The 18,613-nt window shown below is 44.2% G+C and overlaps 1 protein-coding gene across 1 annotated transcript in view; it reads left to right on the top strand.

Annotated features, from left to right (window-relative positions):
• Positions 1-7,765: 7,765 nt before the first annotated feature.
• The window catches only part of LOC309371457 (vitellogenin-2-like), a 28,538-nt gene continuing 17,690 nt past the window's right edge, over positions 7,766-18,613 (top strand). The window contains exons 1-10 of the mRNA XM_081914107.1: positions 7,766-7,839; positions 9,181-9,432; positions 11,056-11,217; positions 11,337-11,485; positions 12,486-12,636; positions 12,742-12,899; positions 13,252-13,417; positions 14,737-14,862; positions 15,865-16,083; positions 17,073-17,290. Coding sequence (XP_081770233.1) covers positions 9,214-9,432; positions 11,056-11,217; positions 11,337-11,485; positions 12,486-12,636; positions 12,742-12,899; positions 13,252-13,417; positions 14,737-14,862; positions 15,865-16,083; positions 17,073-17,290 — 1,568 coding nt within the window. The 5' untranslated portion in view covers positions 7,766-7,839; positions 9,181-9,213. The remainder of the gene's footprint in view (positions 7,840-9,180; positions 9,433-11,055; positions 11,218-11,336; positions 11,486-12,485; positions 12,637-12,741; positions 12,900-13,251; positions 13,418-14,736; positions 14,863-15,864; positions 16,084-17,072; positions 17,291-18,613) is intronic.

Raw genomic sequence — 18,613 nt, 5'->3', positions numbered from 1 at the left:
GTCTCACTACAGTCATAAGAAAGAAGACCAATTTTTGATGCTTGACATTTGGATTGATATCGTTTTCCATTGACAGTAGGAGAAAAGGACTTGCATGGAATCAGGTACAAGACATTGTCCCATTATGGCAGATGACAGTCAGTGGGGGGGGGGGGGGAATCAGGTCCAGATATATTTAAGCAATCGATACACCACACATGGAGGATTGTGCCTTTAAGCTTACATCCTCTCCAGCATAAAGGCTAGAGAGTATAGTTAACTCTTGAGGAAGTTGTGGAGACTGAGAATCGCCACTTTCCCACAGCTCCCTAAGTCTCCTCCTCTGGTTCCTTTCCAAGCAATCTGAGGCTCCATCATTTTGCCTGTCTTTGCTCTGCCCTTTTCACACCTCTTCTGGTTCTGGGAGACTGGAGGAGAGAGGAGCTGGCTGCAGCAGTCGGAGGGACATCTTGGCTATCTCTGCAGCCTGCCTAACCCCTGCCTCTTAGCTCCTCTCCAGCCTCTACTTCTGCCTCTTCCTGCTCACTAAAGTCCTATCACCACTTCAGCTTCCAACACCTCCTCCTCCCAGTCTGCTCCCTCTTCTCCCTCTGACCACTCATTGTCATCCCACCCTGGTTCTGAACAGGGGCGAAGGAAGGAGCTGTGACACCTGGGGCGGGCATCACTACATAGGGTGCATGTGTGGCGTTGCTACATACGACGCATGCGCCATATGTAGTGACGCCGCACATGCGCTGTATAGCGGTTTGCTGCAGGTGCCGCTCCAGCACCATACAGACGGTGCCAGGATCCCTCCAGAGCTGCTACAGCCGCAAACAGAGGATCCTCCAAAGGCGGCTAAGGCGGCGCGATGGCTGCCTGTGCCCCTGTGAGCCCCTGCGGGGTGACTTCTTGTCACCCCTGCAGACATGGAACCCGGGGCGTACAGCTCCCCACGCCCCCTGTTGTGACACCCCTGGCTCTGAGTCTTCTTCACTTGGGGGTTCCCCAGCTGGTACCTCCCAGCACTACTCTGTCAGACCGTGACAGTTAAGTAGCAAACGTCCTGCTGTCATGGATGAGCCAATGATAAGGCAGGGGGTTGGGCTTCCTCAGCAGCACAAGTAGCATCTTGATAGCAGCAGTCCAGTAAAACATCTCTCCCCAGTTCATTGGTAACTTAAAAAAATATATTATGAGGTGCTTTGAGCACAATTTCCTTTTGGGTGGAAAAGCAGGATACAAATTAAATGACCGGCCCCTGAACATGTGAACCGACTGCTGGAACAGCAGTGTGTTTGATGTGACATGAACATACAGCTGGGATAGCTCAGTCAGTAGAGCATGAGACTCTTAATCTCAGGGTTATGAGTTCAATTCCCATGTTGGGCAAAGGATTCCTGCATCACAGGGACTAGATGACGCTCATAGTCCCTTCCAGCTCTACAGTTCTATTATTTCTGTTGATCTGTGGTGGTCATTCAAAGCAGCAAGACACCACATGAAACTGGCAGCATGAAGGAATAAGCAAGGCAGCCCCAGTACATGACAGAATCCTGGGAAGTGGCCAAAGTAAACAGATTGAAGGCTAGACTGAAAGTTCTTTGTGGAGAACTTTGGGTCCAAATTGTGTGTATGTGTGTGTCTAAAAAACACACATCAAAGTTGTTGCCTCAGCACACCTCCATCCCAACTGCTGCTTGTTTCACATTAGGAAGCGTTCTTCTGCCACCAGTGGTGCTCCCCCTGGTGGATGACAGACACAGTTTGTGTTTCGCATGGAAAGCTGCTGTGTACCAAGTCAGACCATGGGTCCATCTACTGTAGCTTACTATAGTCTACACTGGTTTCTAATGTTGCATTATTTTGGGAGGTCATAAAGCTACCAAAAGGGATGCGGGTGGCACTGTGGGTTAAACCACAGAGCCTAGGACCTGCCGATCAGAAGGTTGGCGGTTCGAATCCCCGCGACATGGTGAGCTCCTGTTGCTCAGTCCCTGCTCTTGCCAACCTAGCAGTTTGAAAGCACGTCAAAGTGCAAGTAGATAAATAGGTACCACTCCAGCGGGAAGGTAAACGGCATTTCTGTGCGCTGCTCTGGTTTGCCAGAAGCAGCTTAGTCATGCTGGCCGCATGACCCAGAAACTGTACGCCGGCTCCCTCGGCCAGTAAAGCGAGATGAGCGCCGCAACCCCAGTTGGCCACAACTGGACCTAATGGTCCCTTTACCTTTACCTAAAGCTACCAATACTTCTGTGAAATGTCAGAATGGGGGTATAAAATCAACACACCAAATAAGGATGCGTGCAGACAAGGATGCGTACAGATACATCGTTGACGTATCAGAATATTCAATCTAGTTCACACTGAAAGGCGAACCTGCCTAATTTGCACTTTCCATAACAATACAAGGACCGAAACACTGTTGGATGAAATGGACAAGAAGGAAGAGGTTAATTTCCTTCATGGGTGCAAATCATCCCATGTATGAGATAAGCCAACAGGCCAAAGGTCAGCCAAGACAGCTGCTATGGCGATGGCCCAGTGCCATCTATCTAAGTGACTGAGACATGTCAGCTCATTAGTCAGTCAATGAGTCTGTCTGTGTGCCAGGGTCAGTCTTGAGAAGTGAGTTGGAGTCTGTGTAACATCTAGAATTGCTGGAACAACAGAGATACTTTCTGTTTGTATCTATCTGTATCTGTATCTGTATCTGCAAAGTCTACCAGCTGTATGTATATATCAGCATCCGGAACTGTATTACCGAAGCCTAATATTCTACAGCAGTAAACTATTTTGGATCTTAAGCTGCCTCTGTGTGGTGACTGGAACTAGAGACAATTCCACTGTGTGGGTATCTCACCTCAGATCCCCAATGAACACATCCACCCTTTGATGTCTGCAATTCTCCGAATTCTGCATTGCTGTTTTTTCAGCTAAGTCAGAATGCGGAATTTCAAAGGATAGTTGTGCTTTAGTTTGCATATTGTTTTGCAGAGTGTGAATTAGGTAACCCACCTTTCCGTGGGGATGGAATTGGCTATCTGACGTTTAGAAGATATCTGAAGGCAGCCCTGTTTAGGGAAGTTTTTAATGACTGATATTTTAATGTATTCTTAATCTTTTGTTGGAAGCCACCCAGCCAGATGGGCGGGGTATAAATAAATAAATAAATAAATCTCCCTCATCCCTAACTGAATTGCAGGTGTGGGCTCCACAAGTTATCTTCACATATCTTTTAGGCTGCAGTCCGCACATTCGCCATGACTGAAGGGACTTTACAGAGCACAACATTATCTGCAGTCCTGCTAGGACAGAAGGGGAGTTTGTAAGAACACTGCTGGGCCAGATCAGGCACCCAACGACAGTACGACGAGTTATACTAGACAGGAGTGCACTTTGGCTGTGAGACCAAATTGTCTCAGGACAGCCGCGTCTCAATATGCAGCTTTCCTACCCCTACTGTTCACTCCGTTGCTCTGCCTTGAGAAAGGGCAATGTGTGTTGTGTACATCCTGGGTGGGAAACCTGCAAACCTCTAGGTGGTCTTGAACATTCATTCCTTACCTGTGGCTGTGATGGCTGAGACTGAGAGGAACTGAAGCCCAATGACATTGACTGAGCCACAGATGTGCAACCCCTGCTTGAGTATGTTCACAAACAGGCCTTTAAAAAACAGTATTTTATTTAGAACTATTGGAAGGCATGGCTATATGATAGGTTATTACATACCCCTCAACTGTCCTGATTTGAGCTGGAATTACAGAAGCTATCCCGGCTTCTGATTGGCTCCTGGGATGTTGGCCCATTTTGGCTCCCGCAAGAGTATGGCCCCCAAAAATGCCCCTTTTGGGGGGCACACTCTCTCACAAGTCACCTGGTTCGCTCAAAAGTGCGGCCCCCAAACCATGCACCCCAACTTTCTTCTGAGGAATGTTGGGGGCGTATGTTGTGAACATCAGGCCTCTTTCAGAACTGTGGCCCTGATATGGATGCATCTCTCACCCAGGTGGCTGCTATATCTTATATAAAAAAAGAAGGGTGAGGGGTTCATAAGACAGAAAGAGACAATCACACCTACAGTGGCAACGCAACAGAATCTTGGGGGACTTTTCAACAAGACTCCAACAGCTGTACCAGGGCTGGGGGACCTCAGGTCTGGTGGCAACAGTAGTCCTCCTGGCCTCTCAGCCCAACCCATGGGATTCCCCTCACGCCACACTCATTTCCGCCGACCACACCTTCACAGTTCCAGCTCTGCACCTACCTTGAGTTCTTTTACTTGGCTGGAATGTGTTCATGAAGTATAATAAGTCCTTTTGCATGCCTAACAAGAGAGAGGAAGAGAAGGGTGTGCGGTGTGAGAAACTTTGAACTTTTGCATGGCTGGAATGTAGATAAGAGGCTTATCAGCTACTCTGCCTACTTTTGCCCCTGGTCATGCCCACCATGAGCAGCAGTGGCCCCTGGAAGGATACCCCTGAGGGAATGTGGCCTTCAGGCCAAAAAAGGTCCCCTACTTCCAAAGAAGCTACAGGAATGGATGGGAAAGAAGACCCTCCAAGCTTAGCTGTTGCTGATGTTGCTGCTGCAACGTAGCAGGACGTGAAGGATCTTGACAAGCTGGAACATGTGCAGAGGAGGGCGACCAAGATTATCAAGGGTCTGGAAACCAAGCCTTATGAGGAACAGTTGAGGGAGTTAGGTATTTTTAGCCTGGAGAAGAGGAGACTGAGAGGAGCTATGACAGCCATCTTCAAATATCTAAAAGGCTGTCACATGGAGGATGGAGCAAGCTTGTTTTAATAATAATAATAATAATAATAATAATAATAATAATAATAATAATAATAATAATTTATTTATACCCCGGCCATCTGGCTGGGCTTCCCCAGCCATTCTGGGTGGCTTCCAGCCGAATATTAAAATACAGTAATACATCAAACATTAAAAGCTTCCCTAAACAGCGCTGCCTTCAGATGTCTTCTAAAAGCTTGGTAGTTGTTGTTCTCTTTGACATCTGATGGGATGGCGTTCCACAGGGCGGACGCCACTACCGCAAAAGCCTTCTGCCTGGTTCTCTGTAACTTGGCTTCTCGCAGTGAAGGAACTGCCAGAAGGCCCTCGGCGCTGGACCTCAGTGTCCAGGTAGAACTATGGGGGTGGAGACGCTCCTTCAGATATACTGGACCGAGGCCATTTAGTGCTTTAAAGGTCAGCACCAACACTTTGAATTGTGCTTGGAAACATACTGGGAGCTAGTGTAAGTCTTTCAATACCGGTGTTATGTGGTCTCGGCGGCCACTCCCAGTCACCAGTCTAGCTGCCGCATTCTGGATTAGTTGTAGTTTCCGGGTCACCTTCAAAGGTAGCCCCACGTAGAGCGCATTGCAGTAGTCGAAGCGGGAGATAACCAGAGCATGCACGGAGCATGTTTACTCCTGCTCTGGAGGCTAGGACCCAAACCAATGGATTCAAGTTACAAGAATGTTGATTCTGACTAAACATCAGAAAGAACATTCTGAGGGTAAGAGCAGTTCTACAGTGGAGGCTGTGGACTCTCCTTTGTCAGAGGTTTTTAAGCAGAGCTTGGGTGGCTTTAGTTGAGATTCCTGCATTGCAAGGCACTGGAAAAGTTGACACTCAGGGTCCCTTCCAACTTTTCAGTTTTATGAGGCAGTTTACATATACCAATGAAGCCATGCACGTAAGCCGGGCTGTCTTTCAGATAGTTTTATATGATTGCTGATGTCTCTGTCCTGCAGTGAAAGAACACAGATAAGAGCTTGGGCCATGTGTGTCAGGTCAAAATGACATTGCCAACCTTATGTCTAAATTCAAATGTTTCGAAACCTTCCAGCTCATCATGGCCATCCACGATTCTCCTTCTGGATTAACATTTCTCTATATATATTCTTAAATAGTCATGTATCCTAAGTTTGCCATTTTTTTTAAAAAAAGAAATTAAATCTCCGTCATATATACTCTTAGCAAATTCAGGAAGCTGAGCCATGACAGCGATATAGCTAAAATTGAGAAATAAGAGAAGGTATCAACGTGTGAGAGGAAGGGCTGGTCCCAAAGTTTGCAGAAGTACAGATAAAAACATATTTAGGAAAGACAGAAAAGGCCTAAGGGGAAAGGAGGAGGAAACATCCCAAAATAGTCCAGTAAGAATTCTCCAAATTTTGCACTGCACTTCACCAACCCAGTAATGAGTACAAAAATTCATATACTGGGGGAATGTGAGCATAAAAATCTATATATTAGTGAGATTTTACACACACAAATCATGAAGGGGATATGCTTGCAATAAATGGGTACAAAAATGTTTACTATGATAAATTTGCACAAAAATGCTGATTTTTCATGAAGACAGAAAATGTTGCAGAAATATGGAGGACTGAATTTAAGTTTGGAAAAACGAGAAACCGACAGCACCAAAATTGAAAGATCTGCCCTGCCTTACTGGTAGAATGAATGGGAGAACAACCTTTAGTATGCCAAAAGCAACCATAGCTTGCTGGCTGGCTCAGATCATGAGCAGCAGCACTTCACAATTCCATTGAAGTTGCCCCTGTTTCCTGCCCTCCTCCACCCTGTGCTTGCATCGCAGCAGTGAATAGTTTGAGGGGGCGCATCAATATTTTTCGTTCTCTTTATAAAGCAAAAAAAGCCAATATGGTTGCCAACAGAATGTTTGAGCAACTTGAGTAACCAAGTTGATAACTCAATAACTCCTCCCCCAGCACCAGATGCCTGTTAATCATTCTTTGTGTATAAAAGCTGGTGTTGTTCCCTGACATTTTCATTCACCTTGAACATGAGGGGGGTCGTTTTTGTGCTGCTCATCACTCTTGTGGGTAAGCTCCCTACTCCCTCTGCCACTATGTAGCGATGATGATCTCTAGGGGGACAAGGTGGAATTGGAAGTCTCACCTCACCCTATCCCAAGTGAAATCTCTATCTATCATCTATCTATCATAGATTATCTATCTATCATATTAAATTACAATTCTTTCCACTTACAAATGTATTTCTTCCCCACACAGGGAGCCAGAAAAATGGTATCGGTAAGTCAAGTTCTCATTATTAACATGCTATCTTTTTGGTAGTTACTGGCTAAAGTGTAGAAAGGTTCTCTGTGGATTTGTGTTACAGTAATTTACATTTTGCCATCCCCCCCCCTCAAAGGGCACAACACACCACAAGGGACCATGTAAGGTTTTCATTTTTGTGGTGTGGAGGGGGAGCGAGAAGGATAAATTTATGGGAGGGTCAAGATTCACAGCACGAGTTATAGGCCTGCTCTTAGATACTGTATGTCCAACTGTATAGCCTATGAGTTACTAGTGTGTAAGCCTATTGAACTCAGTAGGACACACTTCCAGGTAAACATATATAGGACTGAATTGTGCAAGGATTGTTTTTGCATTCAGCTGTGTTTAGGAATCACAGAAATTGTTATTTACATGTAAATCTGCTTTTGAGAGACAATTAACCTGTTGGTTTCAAGCTGAATTCAACATCCTAACATATACTAGACAAATAATAACTCATTCACATATTTTGCATAGTTTATTTTGTATTATTTATAGTACTTTGGGAATGTGCTCAATTCCCAAGCACCACAGATATTACTGTTACTGTTGTGTTCTTATTTGTGTAGGTACTCAGAATTATCTCTCCCCCTCCTTTTTAACAGAACCTGGTTTTAGCAATCTCAAATCCTACCTTTACAACTATACCGGACTCATTCAGATTGGATTGGAAGATGGGGATTTAGAAAAATCTGTCTTAAAACTGTCTTGCCAAGTAAAGATCAGCAGAGTATCCCAGGAAGACCACATTCTTAAGGTAGATTATGATAACAATTTTTAATTTTAGTGACTAAACTTACCTGTCAAGCTCTTTCTTTCTTCACCTGGAATCGTGTGACTTTGGTTGGCTGGCATCCATCTGTCTCAGGGAGTGTGCTTTCAGGGGTGAAGTTACACCATACCATTGGAGAGTTACAGAGCCTGCTGTGGCTGTAGAAACTGATACAGGAGAGACTTTTTTTTAGATAGCTGGTTTGATAGGGGACCTTTTTAAGTGGAGAAGGGGTGGGCAGCTTAAGCATGGAAGCAAGTGTCTAGAATCTCATGAGAGGCAGGCGGAAACAGGTTGAAGGGCCCCCACCCAAAGCTCTTTTCTTTAGAACAAAAATGCCATTGATGCTTTTGTTAGGCGTATTGGTATGTAAGGTGATATCAACACTTAAGACTTAAGGCTATTGATTTCAGTGGTTCCACCCTGATGATGACTAACATTAGATATCACCCAATACTTTTGGGTTAACCTTTTCAGCCAAAATATACAGATGTTATCAATACATTTTCATCCGGGACTGAACTGAAGGAGAATGGCTTATTACAACTCACACAGAAACAAAACATGGCTAGACTAGTGAGGTCCGTTTATTCAGAATAGCTCAGAAAGACATAAGCATCAGTGTAGCTACGTGGGATCTTCTAGGAGATTTCTACTAAGCTAGTGAAAAAGATGTGGACCAGCCTACCAATGTCGGCAACTCCTAAAGAATTAGATGGGCAAACTTGAACACAAATACAGAAGTTTGGTAGCTTAACACAATTTTTTATACTGGGGTGGACAAGTGAGTTGTACGTCTGGGAAACTGATAAAAGGGTGTGTGTGTGGACATGACAGTAACCTCATCAAATGCTTTAGAAATGTAGGAGCTGTTTGTCATTCTGATAGGCCTTGTAAAATTGAACAGAGCCTGTGAGGGTAAGCCTCTATTAAGAGAGGGGGTGGAAAGAGCAACCCCAAACAGATAAGGGGGAAGGTGTGTGAAAGGCAGCAGAAGAGAATAAGTTGCAAGGTTAACCAAAATGGAGGACTCTTGTACCAGAGCACAACGAAGTGTTTGCCAGCATACAACAATTTCAAGTTGATGAACCCTACTCAGGGTACTATTCTGGTCCCAGCTAGAAGGAAGAAATAAGGTTACTCAGGCATGTTTTCCATAGTTACTTGGGAGTAAGGGCCCACTCAGGAGATACATGTTCTCAGTTTTGGTGCCACATTCAAATTTAGGTAAATCTTTCTCTCCTCCTTATATGACTCTTCTGTTGCTTGCATGTAAATATTTTAATTTGGCTCAAATCTTCACTCTTCTGGTGCTTTTGCTCTTAGGTCCTTTCTCCACAAGTGGAAGAATACAATGGAATGTGGCCCAGAGATCCGACCTTCAAAACACCCACTCTCACTCAGAAGCTGGATCTCTGTTTTCCTGAACCATTTAAGTTTGAGTACAGAAGAGGTTGCATTGGAAATATTTATGCCCTTAAAAATGCCTCATTCGAGTGCATAAATATAATAAGGGGCATCCTGAACTTGCTACAGATATCTGTAAATGAGATGGAGAGTGTGTACGAGTTGCAAGAGGTATGGGATTTTTATTTATTTATTTATTTTGTCTTTTCAGATTCTAAAATGACTCATTTTAAGAACAAACATTAGAGTATTAGAATCATGTGTTGTTGTTTTTACATGGGAAAGTGTCCCCCAGGGCTTGTTCCTGTGAACCACTTAATTGCTTTTTAATCACTTGATTACTTAGCAATTAATGACTTGCATTTGAACAGAAGTGAGCTAACTCCGTCATGAGCATTGTGTCCAAAATTATGAGTGGTGCTGCAAAAGCTCTTTCTGTCATGTTTGATTTATCATGGCTTATTCGTACATTAAATGTGATGCTGTAATGATCTAGTGATGAACATGAATCAGCATGCAGAACTATAGGGTTGGAAGAGATGCAAAGGACATCCTGCCAAACTTCCTAGGCCAGCCTTCCTTTATCTGGTATAATTCAGGTGTTTTGGAGAACTGCCGTTAGCTGCAACCAGGATGGCCAGTGATCAGGGATGATGGGAGTTGTAGTCCAAAATATCTGGAGGGCACCAGGTTAGGGAAGATTGTCCCAGACAATGTCCTTAACCAACATCCCTTTCGCAATCTGCCATGCCAACTATATTAGAGAGTGCCAAAAGTAATGTGCTACTCCACACATTTTCTAAATTAAGGAACTTCATTGTCTGAGTAGCGCAAAACATCTGTGTAGCTTGTGATGTGAGATTATTGCATCACATGCAAATTTGATCAAGAAGCTACTACACACCTCAGGTTTCTAGCTATATGTTGTTTAGTAGTCTTAGTCGTGTTCGACTCTCCGTGACCTCATGAACCAGAGCATGCCTTGGAAACTCTCACTTTCTTCTCAAAGCTTCTCCTTTTTCATGTCCATGGAGTTTTCTTGGCAAAATACTGGAGTGGTTTGCCAGTTCCTTCTCCAGGTGGATCACATTTAGTCTAAACTCTTGGCTATTACCTGTCCGTCTTGGGTGGCCCTGCACGGCATAGCTCATAGCTTCTTGGAGATATTCAAGCCCCTTTGCCACGACAAGGCAGTGATCCATGAAGGGGTTCCAGAAATAAACATATATGTAGTGATCACATATGATGAGTGGCTTTCACATTGACCAATGAACTTTCAGACCTTGAAGATGAAAGCAAAATCATCCTAATGAGTTACATCTGGGGATGGGGGAGAATTCAACATAGGTTTGTTGCATAAATTATGCCTTGTCCACAATTGCAGATAAATTGATTTCAAATGAAAGCTTTCTCCAGATTGGGAACAATATCACTTTCCCCAAGTTGCACCCATCTCTGGTACCTCAAGAGAACCACGGGTGAAGAAGAACATCAGAAATGAAATAATTTCCTTCCCACATAGTCTATCTAAATATCTGTTGCCCTGCATTGTCCATGCTTACCTACTCCCATCCTGAAAACATATGACTTTACTCACTTCACTTTGAGGATCTTAGTGTGCCTTGTTCATTCCTGATTTCTCCTTTCAACAAACTGTAACCTAAATTATGTGGGTTAATAGGAAGTGAGGGAGACAGTTATGTAGGACCCCACATTGCTATGGTGCACGAGACTTTCTGATCTTCCTAGGACCTAAGATTTTGTGATTTCATTGTTGTCCATTGCTCTTTGCAGGATGGAGTTGGAGGAACTTGCCTCACCAAGTACATTGTCCAGGAGGACAAGGCCAATAATATAAGCACCATTTCCCGAACCAAAGACCTCAGCAACTGCACAAACAAAGTTGTGAAGAACATTGGAATGGCTTATGTCCGACCTTGTCCTACATGTCCTTTGGTAAGGAGCCTTAACAGCAGCCATTGATGTAAATATTCACAACGGAGGTTGCTTCAAATTGTATAAACCAAGTTAATTTTAAAATAACTTGATATAAGCAGTTTATTTGTCCTTCTTAGAACATCACAAACACAAGAGGGGCTGTGGCCTTCAACTACCGACTAAAATACATGGATACCGGAGCCCTGATCACACACGTTGACTCCCGGCAGGTGTATACTATCTCCCCATTCAATGAAGTTGGCAGTACTGCTGTTATGGACGCAAGGTATGTCTGACACGGTGGTACAATCAGAGCAAGGGACAAGCATGTCACCATAATTGTGGATTGGTTTGCACATGCATGCACATCACTCTATTGGCACATGATTAGGCTGTGCTTGCTGACTGGTAGCTGAGTATGGGAAACCCTTCAAAAATGTTGTGTCTAAGGTGATGTCAGGGGATATGCAAGTGTTTGGAGTGTTTGATCTGTGATGGCTGCAGCATCACATGAAAATATCACTTCATTCTGTGGTCAACAAGTGATGACAACATTAAAGATATGGCAGCTCTCCAATGGTCAGCTGATTTTCTCTTGAAGTGAGAGAACTGTCAAGGACTGCCTCTCTTCATATAAACCGTCCCAGACTCTGAGTTCATCATTCCCTTCTGCGTGTGGCTCCTCCATGCGAGGTCCGGAGGGTGACAGCATGAGAACGGGCCTTTTTTGCAGTGGCTCCCCATTTGTGGCCTGCTCACCCCAGGGACCATCATTATATATTTTTAGGTGCCAGGCAAAAACGTTCCTCTTCAACCAGGCCTTGGGCCGGTTAATATTTATATCCTTTTAATTGTGTCTGTGTTGCTGTTTTGGTTAAATTATTTACTTGTGTTTTACCTTGTATTTTATTCTGTCAACTGCCCTGAGATCTTCTGATGAAGGGCAGTAATATATAATCAGTGTTTGATGCAATGCTGGGTCAAGAATGCTGCCTTGAAGCAGATCTTATAGGGTTTGAAACAAGAGTCTTTCCCAGTCCTACCTGGATTGAACCCAGGACTTTCTCCATGTGAAGCATGAGATCTACCATTGAGGTGCATGTACAGGTTGTAGAATCCTAAACTGACCAATGCTTTGAGCCCTCAGACTGGGCACCATGGTGACGTTGAACATGGGTTTCTCTCAGTCAAAGTGAAGGCATTCCCTTTCTGTCAGAATCTATAGACTTCAACCTTAATCCTTCTTCTCAGCGTTAATACATGAATTTATTTCTTACCCCATCCAGACAAAACTTGACTTTGATTGAAACAACCACCAACCAAGACAAAATGCCAGGGAACTTGCTGCAAAACTACGGAAATATTCATTATCAGTTTCCAGAAGACCTTCCGCAGATGGCTCTGCACCTAATAAAGACCGATAACCCTGAGCCACGGGTGAGACGTTTTGCAACAGAAAATGAATGGAAGGCCTAGAAAATGAATCTAGATAGTCAAGGAGGGAATATAACCAGTTCCTTTCACCCTCTGTTTACCTTATAGATGGTGAAAATGCTGGAGTGGCTAATTCAGGAGAGCCAGCTACAACTCCATCCAGAAACTCCAGCCAAGTTCTTGGAACTTATTGAACTTTCCCGAGCAGTCACCCTTGAAGATCTTGAATCTCTCTGGAAACAAATTTCAGATAGACAGCTATACAGGTATTTGATGCTGTTAATGTGCAACCCATTTTTTTAGTTGGCATGGCCAGCTCTAGGTGTGAGTGAGGCCTCAGTGTAGTGCCCTCTGGTGGGTCCCTTCCTCTGTGCACTGCCAGTTCTTACTTGACTCGAATGGGTGGTTGGAGGTCATCATGGGTGCTCTGTGCAATTTTAAGCGACTGAAATGGTGGCTTACTAGTCAGCAGAGTGCTGGAAAAAGAGGGGACCAAGCCAACCATCAAAGGTGGGCTCCGCTGGGGCACTGGAAGTTGTCCAAGGATGCCAGGTGATTATGCTGGACCCCACTAGTCAGGGGAAACAGAAGATGATGATCTCTCACCTTGCTTTACAGGCGCTGGCTATTGAGCGCAGTTGCTGTAGCAGGAACCACCAATACGTTCACGTTCCTGAAGCAAAGAATTCAAGAAGAGTCTCTCAATTCCTTGGAGTCTGCTCTCACTCTTACTTTGGCCTTCCATTTAACAAAAACCAGTAGCCTTACATTAAAAGCGGCAGCAGTAAGTATACTGTTTAATGTTACCCACTTCCCTAAGCAGTAGGGAGCTTCAGAGCAGCATTTTAGTCTCAGTTTTTCTTCTGCCTTCAGTGAAAAAGATCACAAGAGTAAAAAGCTTGCTTTTCTTTTGAATAAATGATATGCAATCAGTTTTAGTCAGTTTGTAATCTCTCGACTTTTTCGAGGTGGTTAAAGCGTTTGAATAATCTTGAGCCTCAGATATTGAGATTTACCTCAGAATTAATATGCTCAGCAGCCCTAAACAAATTACCCAAAATAATGACATTGTTTCAATGCTGTGTGTAATCCTTTTGTTCCCATGCGGCTAGTGTTTCTTCACAGTATCATTTTCTACCTTGTTTTTTGCACTTGCTGTCCTTATTTGCTGACACTACCATTTGATACAATTGGTAGTGGCGATGACCCAGATGATTTTGTTTATGGGGTCCATGATGTCATCATAGCGGTGTGACATCATTGGTTATTACGCCCCATGTGATCTTGCTTCAGGTTGCATAGGGAAACAAGAGCAAATCAGTGAGGTCAAGCAGAAGAAGTAAAGTGGTGCTGAAACGGACAGCGTCAAAGCAATATATGTTTTTGTTGGGTGTCAGAATAGGGTGTGCTTTTGACATTCTCAGGAATAAATATGTAATGGGACCAGAAGTTGAGATTTAAACTATTGCACAAGGCCCGTCTGTGTAGTAAGGCTTATAGATAGCAAGATGATTGGTTTTATCATCATCATCATCATCATCATCATCATCATCACGTGTCTTTCATCCTTCAGTCAAAGTTACAACAATTTAAAAAATTAAATTAAAAATTATTTTAAAAGCTTACAATTACAAAAAAAAAAGCAATCGGAAGCAATAGGGTGGTTCTGAAAACACACATCTCAGGTGTCAATGGCCAGGGTAAAGGAGGTGTGTCTTCAACATTTGCCGAAAACATTTGCTGGTTGCACCTCTATGGAGAATTTCAAAACTTAGGAGCTGCCACAGAAAATGTCCTCTCCCAGGTCAGCACTATCTAAGCTTCTGAGGGCTGTAGAACTACTTAGAGCAGGGCATCTGTAGGGAAGGAGGTGGTGCTTCAGGTGATTTGGGGGTCTGAGAAAATTGTAGGAAGGGCTGAAAAATCTTTACAGTGTGTCATTATTTTTGGTTTCAAGCTGTAATTCTCTGTACCAGAGTTATTAATGTAATAATTTTTGTAAGCCTCCTTGAGCTCTGGGAAAAGTGGGTCAGATATATTTCAAACAAACCAATGGTTCTAGCAAATATCCACATTACATTGTCTTTGTTTTGGCTTCTGCAGGATCTGATTACCTCTCCTGGAGTTCAGAAATCCTCAGCGCTTCGCATCGTTGTTGACTTAGGATACGGCGCCATGGTAAACAGGCACTGCACTGACTTCCGCCCCTGCCCTGCTGAAATTCTTCAGGTAACAAATAAGTGTTCACATTTCCTTAAAGTGTGCAAAAACCTGTCTGCAGATTGGCGCCTTGGGTTGTGGGAATTTGATTGAGACCCTGGCGTTCACACATCTTTTTTTTTCTTTTTTACTTTACAAAGTTGTTATTGTACTTCACCAGATTTACAGTAAATTTAAGAATGGATTCCAAATATCATTGAATTTGTCCATGGCAAGTCTGCGTTTATATGCAAGTTGTTCATATATTGCAAGTTTGTACAAGTCTTCAATCCAATCGTAGAAGGGGTCACATTTTTATTTTTCCAGTTCATCAGTAAAAGGTAAAGGTAAAGGACCCTCGGACGGTTAAGTCCAGTCAAAGGCGACTATGGGGTTGCAGCATTCATCTCGCTTTCAGACCGAGGGAGCTTTCCATGTCATGTGGCCAGCATGACTAAACTGCTTCTGGCGCAACGGTACACCGTGATGGAAACCAGAGTGCATGGAAATGCCATTTACCTTCCCGCTGGAGCGGTACCTATTTATCTACTTGCACTTTGACATGCTTTTGAACTGCTAGGTTGGCAGGAGCAGGGACCGAGCAACGGGAGTTCACCCCGTTGTGGGGATTCGAACCGCCGACCTTCTGATCAGCAAGCCCAAGAGGCTCAGTGGTTTAGACCACAGTGCCACCCGCATTTCAATTCATCAGTATCAGTCACTTTGCTGTGGTAAGGGCACAGAGAGTCCACTCATATTGTCCTTTTGTAATGTCCCATGTCCTGGCTTTCACACATCCTAAATATCCCAAAGCAGCTCTCGTCTCCAAATGTTCATGTGCATTCTGAGAGAAAATGTGTTGGGTTTTTTCCCTAATAGGGATTCAGGTTGTGAGTTTTATCTGGATGAACTGCTAGTTGTTTTGCTGTTCTAGAGGTCCGGTGCATTCCACATAGGCAAACATCACCCCTGAGCTTGCTAGGAAAGATCAGCAACTGAACGATTAACACAAGACCCTTGTTCTGTTTCCAGCCTCTCCATGATCTTGCAGCTGGTGCAGCCAGCGAAGGACACGAGGAAGACATGGTGCTGGCCTTGAAGGCCATGGGCAACGCAGGAGAACCAGCCAGCATCAATTACATCAAGAAGTTCTTGCCAGGGTTTTCATCTATGGCTGATGCTTTGCCAGAGAATGTCCAGACCGAGGCAGTACTAGCCTTGAGGAAAATAGCAAGGAAGCAAGCCCCAGAAGTAAGCAAAGTCATTCTTAACCAAATAAACGGGACGCAGAGCAAATGTCAGGTGTAATCTAAGATAGGAGCCAGGAAGCATGCACATTAATGTAGGGCACTGAACCTGGGTTATCAGCAAACGGATGCCGTGCGGTGCAAATTATTTTGCTAAAAGTGTATTTGCTTAGCAAAGGATCCTCCCAAGGACACATGAGAGGCGTTCACTGGGATGGTTACGTGGCCTTCTGAGAGACCCTTTCCTACCCTCTCTCACAGAAGGGTAACATGGCGGCAAGCCATTGCAAAAAGGCATTTAACTGCTTGTGTCACAGGCGAACTTTTAATCTCTGAATTGCATCCGAAGTGTCAAATCATGGGCTGGTACAACAGTACCAATTTATACAAAACACCGCAGCTCAGATGTAGGATGGTCCTATAATTGACTATTATATATATGCAGTGCTTTTTTCTTTTTTAAAAAAATGTTTAGGGATACTCTCATTTTGACTCAAGCAAAGCACTATTTTATAGTTCAAATCAGGAAAAATAAATACAGTAAATGGACAAAAGTACAAAAATTCACAAAATGTTTAGGGGTATGCGTCCCCCTGCATCCCACCAGTAAAAACCCCCACTGTATATATGTGTGTATATTCTCCAAAGTTTGCAAATCAGTTCTCCAGCCACATCATGTGTACAAAAATGATTATTCTGGGGATAAAGTGTGCATAAAAATGCATAAATTCATGGAAATCACATGCAAAAATGCATTCATTTAGGGGAAATTGCTCTGCAAAATTTGTATATTAGGCAAAATGCCACACAAACATGCATATTAGGAGAAATTTGCACTAAAATGCTGGTAGATTTTCACATCACGATGTGGAAATTGTGGAGATTGGGAAAACGTGAAATTGACAAATTCACCCATTTCTAGTCATAAGGCCGCTTCCTTTACTGGTACATAAATTATCGTTTAACTTGTGGCATTGTCCTTTTTCTCTACAGGTGCGGGAAATTCTCTTTCAGATCTTTGCAAACAACTCTCTTCCTTCTAAAGTCCGGATGGTGTCCTGTGTTGTTTTCTTTGAAACCAAACCTGCTGTCCCTCTAGTGACAGCTTTGGCCAATGTCGTGCAAAGGGAGAGAAACCTGCAGGTTGCCAGCTTTGCCTATTCGCACATGAAGGTGTTGGCCATGGGCAAGATTCCACAGCTCTATGACCTGTAAGTAGAAGGAGAACTACAAACAAGGGAGCCTAGTAAACCAGCACAGCATCAAGAGTTACTGGAGCTCCATTGGCCTGGTTGCAAAAGCCCTGCGCAAGCAATTGGTTCACACCTCTGGCTGTTTGGAAGGGAAGGGTCTTTCAGAAAGAGAGAGAGAAATAGGGTCAGAGAGAGACGATTGGTGATCATTCACTTTTTTTTTTACTCTGGTCCCACCACCAGCATGCAGCCCCCCAAATGTTACACCCCAAGGGAAAGCGGCCTTCAACAGAAATAAGGTTCTACATCCTTAACCGACACAGTCAGCCCACCCTATGTGGTTGGATCCTGAATTGATTTCCCACCTGCACAGCATCCACTCATCAAAAAGCAGGCCAGGGAGTCGCACCGGACGCATAGCCAAGAAAGGCACCTTCTCAAAGTCTGGTGAGCAGTTGCCCAGCTTTGGGAAGGAGGCATGAGGGCTCAGACAGGGCCCTAGAGCCCTCCTTCCTCCTTCCCAAAGATGGGCAAGCACTTACAGGCCTTTGGGAAAGACGTGAGAGTGCTCTAGGACCCTGCCAGAACCTCACGCGTCCTTCCCAAAGCCTGGCTTAGGCCAGCGCTACAAGGTCTGGGGGGAGGGCATCATGTGGCCTTGCACAGGGCAGCATGTGACCAAGATCCGCCCCTGAGCAGGCCCCATGTGACTAGGAGAACCTTTAAACTCCACTTGGGTCTTTAAAAACAAACAAAAAACAACATGGAGGTTTTGATTCCCCTCTTCATAATAAGTAAACATCTTCCTGAAAGTTGCTAAGTCTATTAAAGGTAAAGGTAAAGGGACCCCTGACTATTAGGTCCAGTCATGACCTACTCTGGGGTTACGGCGCTCATCTCGCTTTATTGGCAGAGGGAGCCAGCGTACAGCTTCCAAGGTCATGTGGCCAGCATGACTAAGCCGCTTCTGGCGAATCAGAGCAGCGCACGGAAACGCCGTTTACCTTCCCGCCAGAGCAGTACCTATTTATCTACTTGCACATTGGCGTGCTTTCGAACTGCTAGGTTGGCAGGAGCAGAGACCGAGCAACGGGAGCTTACCCCGTCGCGGGGATTCGAACTGCTGACCTTCTGATCAACTAGTCCTAGGCTCTGTGGTTTAACCCACAGCGCCACCCGCGTCCCACGAGGAGCTAAGTCTATTGCAGTGCCTTAAATATAGTGCTTTTTTCGGAGGGGTACACATACCCCTAGACATATTGTGAACCTAAGTTTGGCCTCATTGAAGGAAAATGAGAGTACCCCTAAACATTTTTTAAGAAAAAAAGCACTGCTTAAATA

The sequence above is a fragment of the Podarcis melisellensis genome, assembly GCF_964234715.1.
Source record: "Podarcis melisellensis genome assembly, chromosome: 6".
Classification (NCBI taxonomy): domain Eukaryota; kingdom Metazoa; phylum Chordata; class Lepidosauria; order Squamata; family Lacertidae; genus Podarcis; species Podarcis melisellensis.
Note: the sequence above shows the minus strand (reverse complement) of the source record. Positions and strands in the feature narration are given on the sequence as shown.